A 22,039-nucleotide genomic window follows, 5' to 3' on the forward strand; every position below is an offset into this window, starting at 1 on the left:
AATTTCACATAATTTAATTTGTGCCTAGGATCAAGAACAACTGCAACAAAAATAAACATATTTATCTTCTCAATCTTTCCCCAATAGCTATTATATTTATCTTTCATTCTCATAGCCATTACACCAAACTCAACAACATTACTAATTTAAGCATCCTGTAAAAGACATTTCATTTCAACAAGTTCATCTAACAAAACATTAGATGTGACACACAAAGTGCTGGAAACCCTCAATGTAAGTTCATAGAAGTGTTCTAAAAACTGTCCTAAACTTCTAACAACTTTCCAATCATCCTCTATAGGCAAACTTTCCCTTAACTCAAGTTCAACTCTAAAGCTGCTATCGAACTCTTAAAATCTTTCAAAAGCTCTTTCAAATTTTTGATCAGTATCCAACATAAGTAGGTGGAGTTCTACCTAGTACAAACATCAAGACATAACAAACTTTTACTCTCTATATGTTCAATTTTAACACATTTTTAAAATTTTTGTAATTTAAAACGAGATTGCCTCATATATCTCATAGTTTTCTAACTCAAGTATCCGATTTATTCATTTATTTCAAGCCTTTAGTTATAATTAAATTCACAATATGTACAATGCATCTCATATGAATGTATTGTTCATTTAAAGTACAACCCCATCGACTCTCATTTTTTTTGCTCAAGTACCTAACAGCAACATTATTTGCACTTGCATTATCAACTGTGATAATGAACAATATATGAATCCCCTAACCGAGCAAGCATTTCTTAATCATCTTACCAATGGCTTCACCTTTATGACTTGAAATTTAATAAAAGTTTAAGATTCTTTTGTTCAATTTACAATCATTATCAAGAAAGTGAGCCGTAAGACACAAATAATTCATTCTATGTAAAGATGTCCATGTATCTATGGTTATGCAAATTTTTTGACATGAATGTCTCAAAAATAGTTTCATTTTCTACTTTTCATCTAAATACTATAAACATCCCTTGTAATTGTAGATCGTGAACGAAAATGAAATTTAGGACATGCAATGGACATAAAGTCCCTAAAACCTTCACTTTCAACAATCATACAAGCTAAACTCTTTCTAGTTGCCTATTGGTCAAACTTTGAAGTGGTAATATTTCCTTCTTCTTTAATACTTTTACTTTACAAAATTAATTGGGCTTGTGCACTATCAAAGTTATTAGGATTTTGCTTGCATAAGTTCATGTGATATTTTAGAGATCCAGTACCATTTTTCTTTCTACCACAATAAAATTTCTTACTACAATAATTGCATCTACCCTTTCACTCACCCATATCATTAACAAACTTAGTAAAGTGAGTCCAAACTTCTGACATTGGCTTCATAGCTTTTCTTTTCATCCTTATTGAACTCTCAATATTTAGATGACTTCAAGCTTTAGACATTGAACTTTCAAATTCATTCATAATGAGAGAATTAGGTGTAGGAAAATCTCTTATATTGGACATCTACAAAAAAAATTATATAAAATTTAAGTATCATAATCTCAATGATTATGATCATATGGGTTTCGAATTTCATTTATCAAACAACAAGGGATAAAAATTGTTTGTTACTATACTTAAAATCCAATTATATGGTCTCAAAATAGTTATTTTCAAGTTAACTAGTACATAAGAATCATAAGTACACAACTTAAAAAAAAAAAAGCAAATTATACTAATTTTTTAATGAACATATTAGTCTAAAAAGAGAAAGTGCTACAAATATTAATCACAACTCTTAGCAAAGTCCATAGTAGGGGAAAAAAAAAAATCCCTAGTACATCTATTTGTTGATGTAAATTTGCCTTAATATTGCTTCACATGAAACTAAATTGTTCTTCGTTCTTTTGAAATGAACATTGACACTAGTGTCAAGCTAAATATTTGACTCTTTGGATCATTTTTCCTTGTCTTTGTAAGGACATTAAAAACAATGAAAAAAACTGATGAATCTATAATTTGTCTTCATATATGTTTTCAACTTTCAAGCTTTCATATCATCACTCAATTTCAAAGATAAACAATTTATATATAAACTGATAAACCAGATTACTTAGCCTATAATTCATATTGGAAAGAGAAATTAGCTTATGAATAGTTTTCAACCAAGCTATTTTTGCTGACATTAACTTGTTGACAACCACTGCTTGCAACTCAAACAAAATGTAGTATTTTTCTTTTAATTCACTAGTCGAAGATTAACCTAATTTTTTTTAATATCAATTTTTAAAGAACAAATATCACTAACTTTATGTACTCATTGACCATGGCATTACTCATTTAAGCTAATGTTTTTACAAAGCTAATTTAGTAGTATGCATTAGTGCTATTAAACCCAAAAGGTTGATTGTTTGACCAAAGATAGAAGCTATTCAAATGCATATTAATCAACAAAAATTACATATTTATACCCATACTTGTCATTAGTAATTTATTTATTTTATATAAAAAAGGTTTTAATTTAAAAATAATGTAAAAAAGTGTTAAATTTAAACTCTAAATTAGTAGATATTATTTTTTAAAAACTACAATTATTCACTAAGAAATGTCTAAACAAGTGATTAATTTGTAAAGAAAGAAGAACTTACATTACATGAAAAGAATGTTGAAGTTGTTGTTATTTGTAAAGAAATTCACTAGTTGAAAAGAACTTAACTAAAACCCTAAATACAATAACGAAATTTAAAAAAATTAATATAAATTTGAATAACAAAAATGATAGAAAAAAAAAAAAGAAAGACAAAATGCTAAGACAAACCTCAGGACCTCAGGTGAAACCAAGAACTATCAAAGTCAAAATTGGTCGACAGTTAAGAGGCTAAAGACTCTTGACTCTTGAAAAAATGAGAATTGAGAGAAGCAAATAGGACTTTTGAGTTTACGAGGAAGGCTAAAGTTTCAAACTTTGCCAATAGTAGAACTAGAAAATAGGAAAAGGTAGAAATAAGGGAGTAAGGAGATACATGAGACACGAGCATGCGACAAGGAGAGATGAAAAGAAAGAAATTAGGGTTTTTTTTTTTACTTTCAAGGTAACAAGTCGATAGTCAACAACCCCAAAATATATATAAAAAAAACATTAGTTAAAACGATGCATTTAAAGTAGTGACTTTTGGTTAATTATTTGACCAATTCAGTTAGTTCAATTTTTGAACCAAATTAATCGAAAATCAAATTTTGCCTAAAATTAATTTTAAAAATCAAACTGATTTAATTCTGTGGTTGACCAATTAACCGAATTAAATCGATTCAGTTAGTTTAGTTGGTTAAAATCAAAATTTGAACACCCTTATCAATCGGGTCAGAGTGCCATAGTTACCAAATACCTCTCTTGCAGCCAATTATGACAATTTTTTTCTAGGCATCAAATAGGAGTCTACCAATGATTGAATGTACATCCTCCCATCGTTACGTATGTCTCAGTGATTACCATTATTTCAAGCCTATGTATTCCCACTAGTTCTTTGATCGTGCGGACAAACTCAGGGTGTCTCACTCTCCTACAATTATATAGGAGTGTCGACATGTGATGTGGTAAAATGTTATGGTGGCTCATAGTTAGCCTTTGGAAATATAGGACCACCTACATCTCCTTCTACCTATGCATTGCTCTCCTCATCTTGGGTTACATCTCTACTTTGTGCATCAAAACTTCCTCCTCCAGCAAGATAGAGGAATTGATGCATATTCAAACTGTTGAACCAACTAGCTTGCTCTTATTTTCATTGCCCTCCCACGTGAACTATTCATCAGCACTTCTAGTGAATGCTGAGCTAGATGAGTCTTCTGGATCGATAGGATCCATATAGGTGGGGTCATCCTCTCTTCTATCCAAGAAACCTTTTTGAATGATATTGAGTCTAAAGCCTCTAAATCTTGGACTAGTTTTGGGTAGATTAGAATGGGTACACAGGGTATTCTTTCTCTTATTTCGTGGAAGTTGTTTGCCACATTCCCAAGTTGGGCTTCTACTTCTACCTCTAAGCGAAATTGACCTTCGAAAGCATTCCCAGTTGAGCTTCAAGCTCTGAATATGTACGGGCTGGGTCTTGAGGTCAAAAAAGAATTCTAGGGCTGATGGCCTTGACTCTGCCAATTTGTTTGCCCCTACTGAATATTCATTATCTGAGTTGGCAAATTGTTCTGATGCCCCCTCATCTTCTGATTTGCCTTCCTTCTCTTCTTTGGCAGGCCAAAATGAGTTCTTTGGTTGCCCACTCTGTTGTTGTGTGTATGTTGCCAGAAGCTGTGCCTGTTGCGGCGGTTTGTAAAGTTAAACATCTTTTAAACTTGGTTCACTCTATTGGGTCTTGAATGGTTGTTTTCTTTTGCTATGGATAATTTGAAACTTTCTAAAATGATTTTCCAAGTCTCCATGCATGGGTAAGTTGACAGCTGACGTGCTTTTGTTATGCATGAAAATTGTAAGTGTAAGGTTTTTGATTCCCAAGTGAGCCTTTTATGTTAACCTTAAATTCGCAAAGGCCATGTCAGTCTTTTTAACACCTTTATCAAAACAATTAATTCTTGTTGCACACACCTTAATACCACCCCTCATGTTATTTAATGTTTTGTCTTTTTCCCTGGGTCCTATACGTCTACTTTTTGAATGGTCAATCTTTTTATCTCCACTTCTTAATTTTTTCTCTCACTTCGGGATTGTTGATCTTGTATCTCATTTTGGACTGATGAGTCCAAATCTTCTTTGTTCGAGGTATCTTAAATTGTTTCAACACGCAACTGAGCCTTCTAGGTTCCATAGCTTCCCCCCAACGAAGAATCCATATAGGAGATCTTAACTCTATTATCACCTCCACCGCATTGTGGACCAGTGTTACTGCCACTCTCATGTTGATCTTTAATCTTTTTTGTACTATGTCGTAGTTCAGCCGTTTCTTCTCCAAAGAGAGCGGTGCTTATGTTTTCTTCACCCATGTTTTCTACTCTTTATTTTCTGGATAGTTTCCTATAATAACTGATTCAAAACCACAGTCTCGTGTCTTTGGAGTTTTCGCTCTTTGAGTTTTCTTGAAACCCTGGTCTCCCCCGTAAAGCTTTGAAAACATATCTCCCCTCCTTATATATATATATATATATATATATATATATATTTTTTTTTTTTTTTCAATGGTTCATTTCCCTTCACTTTTTTCTGGCCAAAATTCTGTCATCGGATAAAATATCAAACTTTAAAAACTTGAAATAAACTCATCTCAAAAACTTACTGAGTCAAGTGGATGAGTTGACTCATATTGAGATCTAAATCATTCACTTGGGCAATCTAAAAATTTTTTCTCATATATATAACTATCCAACAATCAATTCAATAGAAAATTGTTTTAATGTAATGGTGTGCTCTGTTCAATTTAAAATCCCCAATAAATGACCTTTTTAGTTCTAATTTCTAGATGGAGCATTGGTATACGAGACTTGCTCTAAAAAAACAAACAAATGAAACTTTGACAAAAAACTTTAGGCATTTGATCAGAAAAAAAAAAATGCAAAGAGCGATCTTCGGTTTTAATTATAAAAGTTTATGTAACGTGGCTTTTTAATGGAGCGAGTGCTCAAAAGCATCTGCCAAATTGAGTGCCCCTAGCATTGCCGTAACAAAAAATAATTCATTTTAAGTAAGACTTCTCATTTCAAATGATATTAATGTTCATAAGAAAATAGTTTGATTAGGAAAATTGAAATTTAATTTTTTTGATTTATATAATATTTTTAAAAGAAAGTTTTTAATCGAAAATTAAATTTTAATATTTGTAATTTTTTTTATAAATTATATTTTTTATATAAAAAATATTGATTAATATTTATTTTGTTAATGTCGTGACAGATGATGATATGATTTTACAATAAAAATCATCTAACTCGAAATCATATCATTAACATATTTATAAATAAATTTTAAATAAAAAATCTATTTTTTATATTAGAAGAAATTGTTGCATTCTTCTCTTTTAAGTTTGGTGAATACCAAAGATGTTTATAGATACATGTTAATTAAACTTATGCATATAAAAAAATTAAGATTTGTGTCTCACATATTTTTATTATAAGTTTTAGAAATGATTGCTTTAGGGGCAATTTTAAAATTATTATAGTAAATAATTTATTTTTTTAATATATTCACATTCACAAAACTAATTTATTATTTAAATACATAAATTAATTACTTAATCAAATATTTAAATGTATAAATACAATTATTGTTTAATCAAATTCTCGAAAATATTGTAAATATAAAGTTAAAATTAAAAATAAAAAAGATATTAGCACATGTGTCAACCTCACTAAACTTTAAATGAAAACTTAAGAGTTTGGCCCAAAAAAAGAGGGGAAAAATACAGTAGGTGGGACAAATACTCCAAAGCATCGAAACAAAAATGTCCCACGCGACTCATTTTTTTGTTCGCAAGAAATCAATGATAAGATGTTGAAATGACTTGGAACACAAAAATCACATGGGAAAATAAGCTCATATTTTGATGCTACCATTGGTGTTGGCAGTTGATACGTGTTTGGGTTTCCATGGTTGTTCTTTTTAATTTCAATTTTTTATTAACATTAAAAATAGCATCAAAGAAACTCATTTTTATGAGTAATTTGTACAACATTTTTCCTAGAGTAATTTGAGTGCTTTGAATTAAAAATTATGTACCAATTATTAAACCAAATGTTTGGATGTAATAATGTTGACAGAATTACATAAATCAAACGAGAATTATACAAATCATGAACAATACAGATACTAAGCTGATGATTTTATACAGCAATCAAACCATGAGTCATCCCCATATGACTTCAAAAATGTCAGCCTGAGCCCTAACTAATCATTTTCCAGATTCTAGAATATGAACTCATTGTTCATGAAAGCTATTTCTTCTAAATAAAAAGCAGAATTGGGTTTTTTAAGCACTTATCTCAGCCTCCCACACAGGTTTGTTCCGTGTATGTTATCTTCGCTATCTTATAGAGTCATATCAAAGTTATAAAAGTGTTTAAGTCATGGTTACAAGGGTAAGGAAGAAAAAAACTTTTGGCACTAGAGATTGCGGGTTGGAAGGTCTTCCATCATCCTATTTCATCCAAACTGGCTTCTCCTGTGCTAAAGTCGGACACTAATTATCAAAGTCCACAGCAATTTTTGAGGTATTGTTCATTTTTTATCAACTGTTGTCTTCATGTTACAGGAAAATTTTCAATCCAATATTAAGATGAGCCTGCCAAGTCATAAGTGACAGGCACATAATAATATTTCACGAGAGTGATATCCAGGATATTACGATAAGCATGTGATGGTGGGGAGTGATCCAACTCCCAAGTTTTCGGAAGAATAACTTGAATTTTATAAATGGAAACCTCCAAACATCAAAAAGTTTTTCATTTCTTTTATTCAACCCAAACATCCAGATTGCATGGATACATTTCTTCTGAGTTTTTGCATAACTCGTTCATAAGAGGAACGCCATGATATTTTTGGATTGCAATTTGACTTAAGGCGCCATGGAAAGTCAATAAGAAGATTACCTAGGGGTGCTTATTTCCATACTATTTCCCCCACAAATTAAGTGCTGTGACACCCTAATCTCCATGTCAACAAGGGGTGATTGGATTGACTTCAAGCTGGATAGCTCTGGGTCATCCCAAATCACATCAAGAGCACGTATCTGATCCCGAAATATTTAATTAACAAAAGAGTAAGTAGGGAGAAGAGTAAGTTGAAAAGGAAGACGTAGAAGCAAATGTGTCTTTCAGTTAATATATTCCGGCATTCAACAAGTTATAAAACATTGGTCACCATTTGTCTCGACATAACTGAGCGCTTATACCTTCCTTTTCACTGCACAAAACTTGCAGTCAGAGGCAGATGGAGGAAGAATCTGATTAACAGTAAGTCTCCTGACAGGAACATTTTCCTCCTTCAAGGTGGCGTGTAGCCTAGATGACTCACTGACTGCCATAAGCAAGGCAAAAGTACCTAAAATGTAAGCAGTTGAATAGAAGCACATTATTGGTGGTACTAAGACACTTTCACCTATCTTCGCAACGTCTGTGTGATGGAAGGAAAAATCCATGTCAACAACACTAAACGGTTCCATATTGAAATTGAGCGCTGAAATACAATTCTTAAGGGGCAGTATGGTGGGGGTTGTGATGATGACAAACTCTGTAGAATCTGTGCCAGGGAAAAGGTCTCACTTTTACCATTCTCTCCCTCAGTCTCTCCCACTTGTCAGCCTACACAACTAACACAAGGATAATTAGTATTAAAAATAAAATACACTGATTTTAAAATTGAAAAACAAGATGCCAACTATTATTTATATCATGCTTACAGATTTCTGATGGGTTTCTTCCCGCCCAAAAACAGATTTGACAGCTGAGGGGGCTTAAGCTATCTTCTGCCTAAGCTGTATAAGGCAACGACAGTGAAAGAAATGAATCATAGCAAGAAAGTAATTCCTCCAGCACTAAATAAGAAAAGAAATACAATCAATTTGATAGAGTTAGTTCTGGATTCTTCACAATGCTTGATTGACTAATGCTAACTTAACCTACAACGCATCTATACATGGAACTATGTTAGACAAGGACAAACTTTTGCTTACATTGTCAACCAACTCAGCCAAATCATTCTTAAGGAATTGAAGGCTCTACAAGTAAAATTTGTTAGACAAACCGCCTCTGTAAGTGAGTCACAATCACATGAAACATCATCTGACCATCTAAGATGAAAAGCATCTCTAAACAAAAGAATTAAGCAACATAGCATGATAAGCTCATTTTTTATGAGGTCTTATAGAGTGCATTCAAGCATATATTTTTTTTCTAATGTATGCCTCAAAGTACACCTCGTTCTTAACATCATATGCAGCTCTTGACAGAGATGTTACGTGTCGGTCATTTTTCCACATGGTTATTGGTATTTGATCCAAGCACCGAGTGATTTCCAGTAATGCGATCAACAAAAAAGTATGGCATGCTAGAATCATGTATAAAAAATGTTGTACAAATCACTCATTGTGTCACTTAATAGTTCATCCTTAATATGATAGCCAGAACATGTGTTGTAAAAGAGCAGAACAATAAAATTAAAAAGAGAGTGCACATCATCTAAAGGTTTTTAATAATTCGAGTTGGCATTCCTACCTTCAATATCTTGCCTATTGGTGCATCCGCGAAGTCTGGCAAAGATAAAAGTTGCAATATATGTCTCTGAAAAGAACTCCCACCAATTATATTTCATTGGGTTGATTAGAAAAATTAAGTGCAACAAAATAGAAAGAAGAAACTCTCAGTCTCTCACTCACCATTGGTGCAGTGTCAGAAATTATTTGAGTAAACATACTATATTGTGGTGATTCAAGAAATTGCATCACCTATCAAGAGTTTCTACAGTCAGTGTACAGACCAAAGATATGTAAGCTAAAATGAGGAAATAAGCAGAGCACATAATGCTTACCTTTGAAATTGCAATAGCTTCATCCAAACCGGGAGGCGGCATTTCAGCCGATTTCAGCTCTCCTAACTTCATAACTCAAAAGAAGTATCAAAGCAGAAATCACGATTTTAGAAATCAGAAATTTTCAAAAGAATAAACAAGGGAGACCTGAACTTGGGAAAGGGGGCTACACAGAGAAAGAGAGAGGATTAGGATCCACATACATTGAGGAAATTCATGTGGCAAATATTTTCTCATTTCTCCATGGATTAGCATCTTAAGCTTGCCATATTACTGAGATTTTGAGTCTGCATATGCATGCGTACATAAGTGTGTGAACATGCAGGTATGCATGCTGTTGCGCGTATTTGCCAAATCATTAGTACTCAACAAAGGAGCAATTGGGAGAGGCATGAAACACGCAATGCATGCAACTCTGACCAAATAAAAGTTATGGGGTCATTTAGAAGAAAGCTTGCTTAAAACAAAGATTCCTGACCAAAATGCAACCAGTGAGGCCATCCATGGTATTACATAGTGCAATTTGATCAAGGGACTATTACGTATCTGAAGTTACTATGCTCATACCTATAAATAAAGCTTTACCTCTTCTACAAGCATCACAAGGCCCCATGCCATCCATGAATTCTTTGACCCCAGTTCCACCATTGCTCTTAGCTGCATCTCGAAACTCTTCCCTAGCTATAAGTTTAACTTACTGAGTATACTGGGCAAAAAGAACATCAAAAAAATAACTAGCAGTTAGTTATCTTTTACATAATACATAATCTCAAGGATTACATGCAACAAACAGAAAAGAATCTTCAAAAGAAAAATTAAGGGAAACTTGATTAGGAAGTTTATTCCAAATACCTCGAACAAACAAGGGAAAGTCAGGTCCTTCAACTGGTATTAGTGCCCCTCCAGCCAAATCCTAGATAAAAAATAAACACATAGACTAAGCCCAAACAAAGATAAATGAAGGAAGAAAAGCATTAGAAATAAAAACGAGGGAATGGATTTAAACCTGAGCAAAAGAATTACTCAAGGAATGAGCTGGATCAGTTGAAACCACCAGAGTGTGGTGTTCATTATTTGCAAATTTTACAGCTAGTGATGCAGCACAACTTGTCTTTCCTACACCTCCCTTGCCACCTAGCATGTAATACTTACATTGGGTCCCAGAAACCATGTCATCAAACCCTGCAACTTCTTCTGAAGGAGCAGCCACAGATCTCACTGCCACACAAACACGCAGATGAAATGTTCAGCTCCAATATGCTTGGCTTTTGTATAAGGAAAACACAACAATGGCATGAATTACTATTCACTATTGAAAACAATTTCTAAAATACTAAGCATCATGGCATAAGGGAAATTTTAATTATCACAATCATATCATTAAAGCGATTCCAAAAGGACTCAACTTGTACTTTATCTTGTAGTTGTTCCCTAAGTACATCATTCGATGTCAAATAAGCAGAAGATAAACAAAATCCTATCACCATCTTCCCATTTCTAGAAACCTCCTCATCTCAAACGTGAAAATATCATTTTAAAACCTTTCATCTTCCTTACCTTCCTCCTTATAATAATGAAAATCTCATTCCAGCTCCAATATGCATCACTTTTATCTGAGCAAAACGCCACAATTGTATAACCTACTACTACTCCATTAAACACAACTCTCCATATGATGGCATAAAATAAATTTCAACTATCACATTTAATTGCCTCCGACGAAAGTGCAGAAAAGAAATGCCCAAAAAGAGAAATTCCTTCACTAAAATTTTTTCATCATGAATCAACTTTCACTTTCTGTTGTCATTGCTCAATGAGTACATTACAAACAAGCTATGAAAAAAAATATATTACCATCTTCCAATTTGTGCAACTTTCTCCTCTTATTAATTAAAAATACCATTCCATAAAAACTTTTAAATTTAATATCTAATTGCACCCTCAACAAATTACTAACTTTATATCTATATAACAATTTCGCTACTTCTCAATTAAACTACCCAATGGACCATCCAATACAATTAGATGTTAGTTTCTAAAAAACAGTCAAATTTAAAAAGAAAAAAAAAATCTTTTCCTTTTTATTTTATGAAAAGTCTGACTCTGATTTTTGCTTGCTCCCTGAACAATTTATTAAATTTATATCACTTAACAATCTTACAACTTCTAAACTAAAACTACCCAATATAAAATCCGTAATAAGAAGCAGAAAAAAATGAATCAATTCAGAAAAAAAATTTTCAAAAAAATTGAAAATCAATTATTTTCCTAACAAATAAGAAAAACAAAGTGAGACCCAAGAAAGATACAATCTAGAAAATAAGTAAAACAAAGTAAAAGAATCGCCTTGAAAAGAGTTGTTGGCCCGTTTTTGTTGGGATTTGTTTTAAATCTCATAATCTCACATCAAAAATTAAGTAAGTTTGAGTTTGTTTTGTATCCCACATTATGAGTTTAGTAAAAGTATAAGAAATTTCATCCTTATAAATAAGATACTTTAGTTTCAATTTGATAATCACAGATAGTTAAACATCAACAGAATAGTTAAGTGAGTAAGTTATTAAAAGAGTGTAATTTGATTTTACGTTAAGTTTTGAATAAGTAATTTTTAATAACTTTTCTCTTTCCAAAAGTCTAACAATTATAAAGATTTATTTGTTCGTAGATTAGATTTGGAATAGACTGTTTTGAGTTAAGCCGAAACAAATATATTTATGTGTTTTTATTCTTGATATAAGCTTGTTATTTTGTGTATAGGTTCTGCGTGTGCATGTTGATTTTTTAATAAATGGTATCAGAGCTGTGATAATCCTTAACAAGTGGTATCAGAGAGAAGAAGAGACAAGAGAGAAGAAGAGGCAAGTCCAATAGATCGTGAAGCAAGTGTTTTAAGATATCTAAAGAAAAAATATCTAATATGTCTATACCCAAATTTGAGATTCTGTTATTTAATGAAAATAGTAATTTTATGTTATGACAAAATACGATTCAAGATTTCTTTATACAACAAAGGTTGAATCAAGCATTAGAGAATAGTAAGCCTAAATGAATGTCCGACAGTAATTGAAATAGAATTCAGAAGAAAGCTGTTAATACTATTAAATTGGTTGACTAAAAGTACTCCTAAGAATTTATGAGGTAAGCTTGAAAGTATTTATCCATCGAAGTCGTTGACTAACAGATTATGTTTGAAAATGGATTTATATTCTCTGAATATGGAAGAAGGTATGAGTCTTTATAATTACTTGAATGAGTTTAATAGATTAGTTTCTTAATTATTTACGGTTTCTGTTGATGAATTAGAATATTAAGAGAAGATTTTAATTTTGTTGTTATCTTTATCCAAATCTTATAGGCCTTTAGTTCAAACTTTGTTGGTGGATAAATCTACTTTGAAATAGATGAAGTGACTCTTTTGTTGCGTGAGAACTAAAGATATATGGGAACACAGAACTTATCACCTGCAATAAGTACACTAATTGTAAAGGGTTTTAATCGAGGGAGGACTCAAAAAAATATTAATAGATCAATAGGGATATCTAAGTTAAGAGACGGGGATTATAGTGACACAAAATATTATTATTATGGTGAAAAATGACATATTCAAGTGCGCTGTAAGAAACTGAGAAAAGATATGACTATTTTCAAAAGGACAAATGATAATAAAAAGTCAGATGAATGAAAGAGTGATATTGTTACCATTGTGTATGATGATAATGATATCATTTTGACAACTTGTATAAATGAAACTCAGACTTTGAAAGGTGATAAAGGTTGGGTTTTAAATTCAAATGCTACTGTCCATGTCTGCAATGATAGAAATTGTTTTGTAAAGTTTGATGAGAATGAGACGTATAGTGATATTGTGATTGCTAACAATGAAAATGTACAGATTTAAGGCATTGAGAGTGTTCGACTTATATCTCACAATGATACTATTATGACACCTCATCATGTAAGGTATGTACTGAGTTATAATTAAAATTTAATTGCTTTAGGTGAGTTAGCTTTTGAAGAATACACATATTATGATAGTAATAATTGGTTGAAAGTATACAAAAATGGTAATGTGATTCTACAAGGTAATAGGGTCAAAAATCACTTGTACATGCTTGATGAATGAAAAGAAAAAAGGCAAGCATATCAACTTTGCAGACACTGTTGAAGTATTTGAAGATTCAAATTAAGGTAGTATTTGTTGAGATTTGCCTTAAATCTCATAATCCCATATCGAAAATTAAGTGAGTTTGAATTTGTTTTGTATCACACATCAAAAGTTTAATAAAAATATAAGAGGTTCACCGGTATAAATAAGATACTTTGGTTTAGTTTGGTAATCACAAATATTTAGACACTAAGAGAATAATTAAGTGAGTAAGCTATTAAAAGGGTTTAATTGTGTTTTTGGTTAAGTTTTGAGTAAGGAGTTTTTTGTGATTTTTTTCGTTCCAAAAGTCTTCAATTATAAAGATTTATTTGTTAGTGGATTAAGTTTAGAGTAAATTATTTTGAATTTTTCAATAAATGATATCAAAGCTACGGTAATCCTTAATAGTTTTGGTTTGATAGAAAGTGAAGGAAAAGCTAAAGATATTTTGTGAATTCTGGGTGAAAATGAAAGCAAAAAACAAACTGCTACCCTCGGATTTTTTGAAGTAAAAAGTTTGTGAAAAGACGAAGAAGAATATGAAGTAAAAGAAGCATGCCAAGCTGTTGCTTTTGCCATTTTTTTTGGTTTGCTTTTTTCTTCCGGTTGTTCTAAGAAGGTAATGAACAGAGTTTTTTCTATAGAAACACAGAAAATTCAGATAGAATACTATAATCAACACATGGCCCAATTTGTCTATCCATTTACCCATTTGTTTTTTCGGGGTAAAATCGAATAAATTTAGTCTTATTAATTTATTTTTTGTCTTCAATAATAAAAAATTCGGGATTTAGTTTAATTATTTATGCAATTATTCATATTAACACGTTTAAAATTTTAATTTTAATTTACAATTTAATCTTTTTTTCAATCTTTTTTCTAATCTATATAATCTATCCTCGTCTCTTCATGTACGAAAAAAATGATCCCACATTTATATTTGTTAAAAGAAAATCAAATGTTGATATTTGTCTGTACTTTGAAATCTTAGTTGAGGAAAAATGTTGATATTTGTCTACTCCCAACCCCACTTTGTGCGTTCTATATTATTCCAAGTTGCACAAAAGACGGTGACCCGAAACCTAGAAAGAGGTAATGTCGTTTAATCAACATTGCAATCATCACAGGACAGAAACTGCAGTTCACTTCAAAGTTTTGATTTGAACAATGTCTAAGCAAACAACATAAGCATAAGGGCAACCACAGATGAAAGTTGATTAACTATTTTTAACATTTTTTACTCACACACTCCAACCTTTTAACATACTATTTGTCCTTTGAAAGCGGTAACTCAAGAGGAGAAAGATTCAGAATTGTCTCAAAAGTAAACTCAGGAAACTGAGAGATTAAAGTCTTTGCCGCTTCCAATCTTACAATCAAGCATTGCCAGTGCTGACTTTGGAGCTATCAGGAGCATACTTCTCCATAAGGTGGCTCAATTCAGTATCAAACTCCTTTTCAAGCTCAACTTCTTCCTGCCAATGCCTCTGTCTCATAGCAGCCATCTTCTCTTCGTGTACCCTAATCAGCTTTTCCCTCTCAGCAACAAAAGCGTCCATCTCTTCATCCTGGAACTTTATGAATTTTGCAATTTCATCCGCCCTACAAATGAAAAGAAAAAAAAAAACAGATGAATATCTATCTCATGAATGACACGTAAAGAAAAAAAGGAGATGTAGCAGCATTTCTGCTTGCCTTTGGTCCAATTACACAAGTAACTCATAGTATCAAAATTATTACCTGCGCCTGTATTCCTCAGTATTTGAAGGATTAGGGTTAGATTGCTTGACGAAATTCTCACGCTCTTGCTGCTGCAGCTTCTCAAAATTCTCTTCCTTCTCATCCCTTGCTTCGTGGATAAATTTGATTTGTTCCTTGAAGAATTGCTCTTGGAAATCCATCTGGGAAGAGCAATATAGAAATCAGTTAACATGAAACAAAAAATAGAGAGAACGTACTTTATCAAGTACATGGAAAAATTCCAGGGAAGACAATAGCATGCTCTTCATCTACTTGAACATCAAACAACCTGCAACAGACGGTTTTGGACATGGATGCTATATCAAGCTAAAGCGGCTTAAAGTTCTGAGGACATACCTAAACTGCAAGCCTAGCAAATAGCCAGATTTACTCTGGAAGCATTGGTCCTAGTAATAAAAATGCAATGCCAATTGGAACTTTCCTTCAAGATACACACAAAACTTTTATGATCACCTCCACCATCATTTTTCAGTAATTATTAGTGACGAAAAAGATCGGTTTGAGGAATATAGCATGGATAATGGTATATCTGTGGCACGATACTCAGTGAGATGGTTTTTGGAGGTAGGACAGGGATTCATGGGTGTTAAGCAATTCATAAAACTCCAAAGCAGCATATCATCAAATATCTATAAACAAAATGAACAAAGCATGACAACCTATCTGAAATTGCAACAAAACATACATAGCACTGCATGTGAACTGATCAAACCAAGGTAGCGATGCAGACATGCTGCACTTATACAAGAGCACACCATATGCACTGACTTTTAGATCCAGTTATTGAACATGTCATCCAAAAAAGGTAATCCAGGACAGGAAGACAGCAGGCAATATTGACTACAGTGAACTATATGAGACAATAGCACAAGATCCTAAGATATGATAATATCCAAAATTAAAGACCAAGAATGATAAAGCATAGCAAACACGCATAAATAATCCTTATCATAAGATATCATAAACCAGTTACTAATATGTACTATTGTATAAAATTAGTAACTAATACACCACAACCAAATGTCTAGCAACAAATATGAGAAGAATGCCATTGACTTACATCTCAACCCAGACATTAATTATCAAGAACTGAAACAATTACCTCTTCTTTGTTCTGTTCGTGCTGCATTTTGGTTCTTTGTCTTACAATCCTGTTCTCCTCCATTGTCTTCCGGAGCTTCTCACTCACAAAACCAAAAGACTCTTCAAGAGCACTTTTTAGCCTTTGCTCTTTAGCAACCTTGTTCTTGTAAAAAATAAGCTGCTGGTTGTCCTCACTCATTTGCCTGATTTGCTTAACAACCATCTCTTGATAGGATCTCATCTCAAATTTGAGCTTAGATTTGCCTAATATCAGTTTTACACAAGTGAACTAACGACATAAGTATCTGCATAACTACTTGTTTGTGAAGAAAATGATATAGAAAAATCTCACGCATTAAAGTTATCTTGCAGTTTATCCCTGCAAGCATATAACAATTGACTTTTGTCATAGAGAGAGAGAGAGAGAGAGAACCTTGAGAATGCTGGTTGAAGCTGTCCAGGTCTTCACTGTTAGCCATGTAACCATAAAGTTGTCGCTTCCCACCTGGATGGAATAAGACCCTACGGCGTTCCCAAGCCTCTCTATCTGTTCCTTGCTCAGCAAAATGTTTATGCAGACGCTCGGCTTCTAAAAAACCCCTTGCTGTGCTCTCAAAAATCAGAAGACTCATCCCACGATGCCCCTGCGGACCATATGAATGGCGAGCCTTCACAGCAGCATACGAGCTGAAATAGTCAAGAAGCTCTTGGTTTCCCATACCAATCCACTGAAGCACAATGCAATAAATAAAAAGTCAGAACAGGATATGTAAACAGAGTATTTCCTCTGTAATTAGAAACAATTATCTTTATTTATTGTAGTATATGTGAAATTAGAAACAATTATCTTTATTTATTGTAGTATATCTGAAAATGAAATTCCATGTTATAGCAGTACCTTATCATTCTCATCTTGTTCAAGCCTCGTGTTCATTATCATGACCATAGGTGGCCAGACTATTTCATAATCTTTTTCTTCATCTTTTAAACCACTCCATTTCCCAAAAGCTTCACCAGCAGCAATAACTGCGGTGCCCCTTCTACGCAATTCCTCATCCAAGAGTTCAGCAAGTTCACGATGGAGTTTCACCCTTTTTGCTCCTCTTGTTTTTGCATGTGTCAGTAGAGGCTGAAGGCCTCGATACCAGTCAATGGCACCAGGACCATCTCGGCATGCTGGGCAGTGCCACTGCCTTGCTGGGTCATTGATCTCCTCAACGCTAAAGTTATCCAAACTCTCGAAAAAATTCTTAAACCATCTGTTCTTCTTTCTTGTCTCATGGCTCCTTTGACTTGAATCTGAATCAAAGTCATCGGCTAGAAGTTCATCGTCAGACTCATCAACAGCACCATCATCTGAATCGTCCTCAATATCATTGTCCTTTTCAACCTCAGTGTTGACATCGTCTTTCCCGTAACCATCTTGTAAACCCTTGGATGGATTGGAACCAGCTCTAGATTGCCAATTCCATCCATGCTCAAGAGGTGGGCGAATGATGCGATGCGTAGGCACATGGTTGTTCTCCAAACTCTTGTTCAATATTTGGGGCCTTGTATTCCCTCTGCCAGTTGCCATCCTAGAATCAGTATTATGCGTAGCCCAAGCATTGCCAGAGGATCTTCCAGATCCAGCATTACCCCGCATGCCTCCCAATGGTTTAGGAGTGGAATTTTGAGGACCCCAGGGTCTTGCAGCATTGCTTCCAGCTCTATTCTTATTCTTCCTTTTAATAACCTCCCACGCACCATCATCTCGTGCAGAATCCAGGTTCCTTTCTGCTACAGCCTGGCTTAGCTGATCATCCTTGGGGCTAGAGACTCCAGATACGCCTTTCCCCTTGGATGATGGGTTGTTAATACCACCAGGGTTTCCACCCCCTTTTCTTGAACTCATCCTCCAACCTATGAATCACAGACACGCAAGAACCCTTCGTACCGGTGTCCAACACTACGGAACACGACAGGACACAGCTGGACACGGGGAAAAGAAATAGATGTTCTGCTTTTTGTGTTGATGGCTGCAAAAAAAGAAGACAGCGGCGCTACCCCGACGAAGAGGAAGAAGAATAATAACAACTAGGGCTTTTCTTTGGGTTTGAACAACAGGTAACAACAAGTCAACCCACCTTCCAACTAGTCTTAATCTAATAAAAAGGGTTAAAGATTAAATCTTACAACAATTTTAAAAATATCTAATTAATTTTTCATAAAATAAAAATGTAAAATCAAAACAACTAACTAATAATAAAAAATTAGTTTTTTCACAAAATTTTCACTGATTTTGTTTTCACAATTTGTGGAGGTAGACGATGAGTTTGAATTCCCTCGAGTTATTGATGTTGAGTTAGGGAACGGATCAATGGTATCTAGTTTTGTTGAGGGACCTTGGCTTCCAATAAATTGTATTTATTGCACTGTGTTATAATGTTTAGGAAACCTAATAACAATGCACATAAATATAAAGTTATCATCAATTTTTCCTTATTTAAGTATGATTGCCACTTAAGTAAATCTACAATCTTTAAGATTATCTTAAAATTAATTAACCCCCCTAAAAATAAAAAGTTTTAGTCTATAAAAGAGAATTAAATTCGAAACTTGTTCCGTGTAAAAAAATTTTAACAATCTCACAACATTCAAAAATTGATACTAATTAATTTTATATTATCTTATATGTTGTGTTAATTAAATGGTCTTATTATTTTTACCTAAAAATTTCTTGAATCATTTATTAAGTATTATATTAGAAGAATAAATAAAAATTCTTTTTATTAAAAGATTCTTAAAATCTTTACAACATTTTTTGTTAGACTCAAAAAAATTTATCACTTAAAAATTTTCAAAAAATCATCACTTGTGTTTCTCTTTTAATTCCATCTTTAAGAAATTTTTACTTATTAACTTGTTAGTTATAAAATTTTATAAAAATCTTTTATTGAATATTTTCCAAAATTATCACAACATTTTTGACAAAATTTTTAAAAAATCTTTTGTCAAGAATTCATAGCTTGTGATTTTCTATTAATTCTTTCATTAGAGAATTCTTATCTGTTAATTTATTAATTATTAAATTTTATGAAAAAATAAATAAAAACTTTTTATTGAAAATTTTCCAAAATCCTCCCAACGCTTTTTTGTAAGATTTAAAAAAATTTTCTAATCTAACAATTATCAAGAAATTCATCACTTGTGATCTTTTCTTAATTCCATCATTAGGGAATTTTTACTTACTAATTAATTAATTTTTAAATTTTTTAAAAAAATAAATAAAGATTTATTTCTATTGAAAATTTCCTCAAAATTCTCCCAACACTTTTAACAAAATTTTTGAGAAAATTTTTCATCTAAAAATTCTTAAGAAATTCGTCACTTATAATTTTCTTTTAATTTCGTTATTGGAGAGTTTCCATTTATTAATTTATTAATTATCAAATTTTATGTTACAAAAGAAATTACAATTAATTATTTAATATTTTAGAAAATAAATTTAAAAAAATCCTCAAAATCATTCCAACATTTTTGGAAAGATTTTTGAGAAAATTTATTATATAAAAATTTTCAAAAAAGTCATCATTTATAATTTTCTTTTAATTCCATCATAGGAAAATTTTATTTACTCCCTAAAAAAATAATTACATTATGTGATATCAAAATAATATTCTAAACATACAATGAAAATCAAATTTATAAATATATTTTATTAAACCGGTCTTAATTTTTATACTTTATTATCAAACAATTAAAACATGTATCTATTATAAAGACACACACATAATAGAAAGAATAAATGAATAAGAGAAATGTATATAAAATAAAATAAAAAAGAAAAAATACTGGGCTTAACCAAATTAAGTAGGACTTGATCTTATTATTGGGCCTAATTAAGCAAAATCTGGTATTGATCCAAGTCTGAAACTCGGGTTGGGCTCTCACCAATTGGGTAAAATGCTCTTTTCTTACTTTTATTTTTTATTAATACAATAAATTTTATATTATATTAATAAAATTAATAAGATAATAACATTTTATTAATAAATAAATATTAATTTTTATAAATATACGTAAATTAAAATATTTTAAAAAATTTATTTATTAATAAAATATTTTATCTAATTTATTTTAATAAATTATTTACTAATAATAAATAAAATTTATACATCGATAATGTATAAAACGTAAAATACACAAATTCTTAATATTAAGTAGCAAAAATGATACGCTTTGGATAGCTTGTAAAATAAAAAAAAAAAACAAAAACCCTCAATTTATTCCTCCTCTTTGCTTTCAACGAAATAGCCTTCTGAGAAGACTTATCAGGCAGGCTAAGTCATTAGTTGTTCAGAAGTGGATCCCTTATGAGCAAATAAATGATCATGTTGTTAATATAGTAATATATAGATGAAACTATAGGAACATTGTTGCAGTGGATATTGTGCATCAGCTGTGAAAGAAGAGCAAACAGTCAAAACTGTTTCAGCAAATAGATTTGTTGTTTTGACTCTACAAAGGATCAGGATTCTGGAGCTGATTTAGAACTCCAGGTTGATCCTGAAATGTCTCAAAGAAATGTTAGATCTGCGGCCAAAGGAGTTACAGAGTTGATGAATTAGATTAAATCCAGGAAAAATAATCAATATGTAAAAGGCAAGAACAAGGTGGTTAGCTTTGGGAGGTCAGCTTCTTGTTCTTTCTCTTTTTGAATTTCTTTCTATGAAACATAAGAAGATTATTAAGTCCTCTTAAACAAAAGGACGTGGTAGGCAGAATAAAGAGGCTGAATGCTGGCAGTCTTTTCTACTTGAAACTCGAGTTAAGCAACATCATTGTCAGGCTATAATTGATAAGTATTTTGATCGATGGTGTTCGTTTCATAATTATAGCTCATCCGCAAGAAGGTTTTGATTATGATGGTTCTCAAATTGCTGGTTCTAATATTCAAGATTACAAAGAGTGCCAAGCTTAGCTTTATCTCTTGGATTATCCATACACTGGCCTCATTATACTTGGAGTAACAATACTGGTACTAGGAAATTGGATAGGGTTCTTGTCAATCCTAGCTGGATATCTTGTTTTGCAAATTCATGTGTTGAATTCTTGGCCCTGAAGTTTAATATCACTGTCCAGCTTATGTAAGGCTTCACACTCTTAGGTTTTCACCCACTAAGCGTTTCAAATTCTTTAATTACTGGACCAAGCACCCTAATTTCTTCAAGATTGCTGAGAATACCTGAGTTGTTCCTGTTAAGGGTAATCCAATATTATTGCCTCATAAGAAGTTGAAGAGACTAAAAGCTAAGCTAAAGTGCTTAAATCACTTCAGTTTTAGTAAAATATCTGAATGAGTCAGTGAGAAGAAAGTTGTCTTGGTTATCTCTATTCAGATTTCTATGTTGTAAAGTCCCCTCCATGAATTATTGTTGCCTAAAAGGCAGACCTCTATTAAGTTGAATGAGCTGCTTGAATCTGAGAAGAGTTTTTTTAGACAAAAATCAAGAATTCATCAGAATTGGATGATCTGAATACTAGATGTTTTCACAAACTGGTGACTGCAAAGCAGAAGGGCGATTCATAATAATG

General features: G+C 32.3%; 1 protein-coding gene and 1 pseudogene across 2 annotated transcripts; both read right to left on the minus strand.

The window, feature by feature from the left end:
* Nucleotides 1-7,276: 7,276 nt before the first annotated feature.
* Nucleotides 7,277-14,197, minus strand: LOC111285797 (ATPase GET3B-like; annotated as a pseudogene).
* A 547-nt stretch (nt 14,198-14,744) lies between these two features.
* On the minus strand, nt 14,745-18,586 carry LOC111285500 (protein SUPPRESSOR OF GENE SILENCING 3-like). Of its 2 annotated transcripts, XR_016342964.1 has the most exons (6): nt 17,361-18,586; nt 16,896-17,190; nt 16,482-16,726; nt 15,716-15,908; nt 15,359-15,519; nt 14,745-15,220 (listed from the first exon to the last, which is right to left on the minus strand). XR_016342964.1 is itself a non-coding variant. In XM_089762435.1 (5 exons), the coding sequence occupies exons 1-5, from the start codon at nt 18,354-18,356 to the stop codon at nt 14,995-14,997; spliced, it is 1,923 nt and encodes a 640-aa protein (XP_089618561.1). In that variant the 5' UTR covers nt 18,357-18,586; the 3' UTR covers nt 14,745-14,994. The 2 variants fall into 2 exon arrangements, 1 of the variants encoding a protein (XP_089618561.1); XM_089762435.1 differs by lacking the exon at nt 15,716-15,908.
* Nucleotides 18,587-22,039: the final 3,453 nt, after the last annotated feature.

This window comes from Durio zibethinus, chromosome 6, assembly GCF_047325235.1.
Source record: "Durio zibethinus cultivar Kanyao isolate XHJ-2024 chromosome 6, ASM4732523v1, whole genome shotgun sequence".
NCBI classification, from domain to species: Eukaryota; Viridiplantae; Streptophyta; class Magnoliopsida; order Malvales; family Malvaceae; genus Durio; species Durio zibethinus.

Bases quoted from the DNA above. Each gene is read 5' to 3' on its own strand.
- LOC111285500 (XM_089762435.1), bottom strand. From the start codon at position 18,356: ATGAGTTCAAGAAAAGGGGGTGGAAACCCTGGTGGTATTAACAACCCA. The intron at 17,191-17,360 runs GTACTGCTATAA...ATTGTGCTTCAG, and splicing joins AACAAGATGAGAATGATAAG to TGGATTGGTATGGGAAACCA. The intron at 16,727-16,895 runs GTTCTCTCTCTC...AACTGATATTAG, and splicing joins CTTCAACCAGCATTCTCAAG to GCAAATCTAAGCTCAAATTT.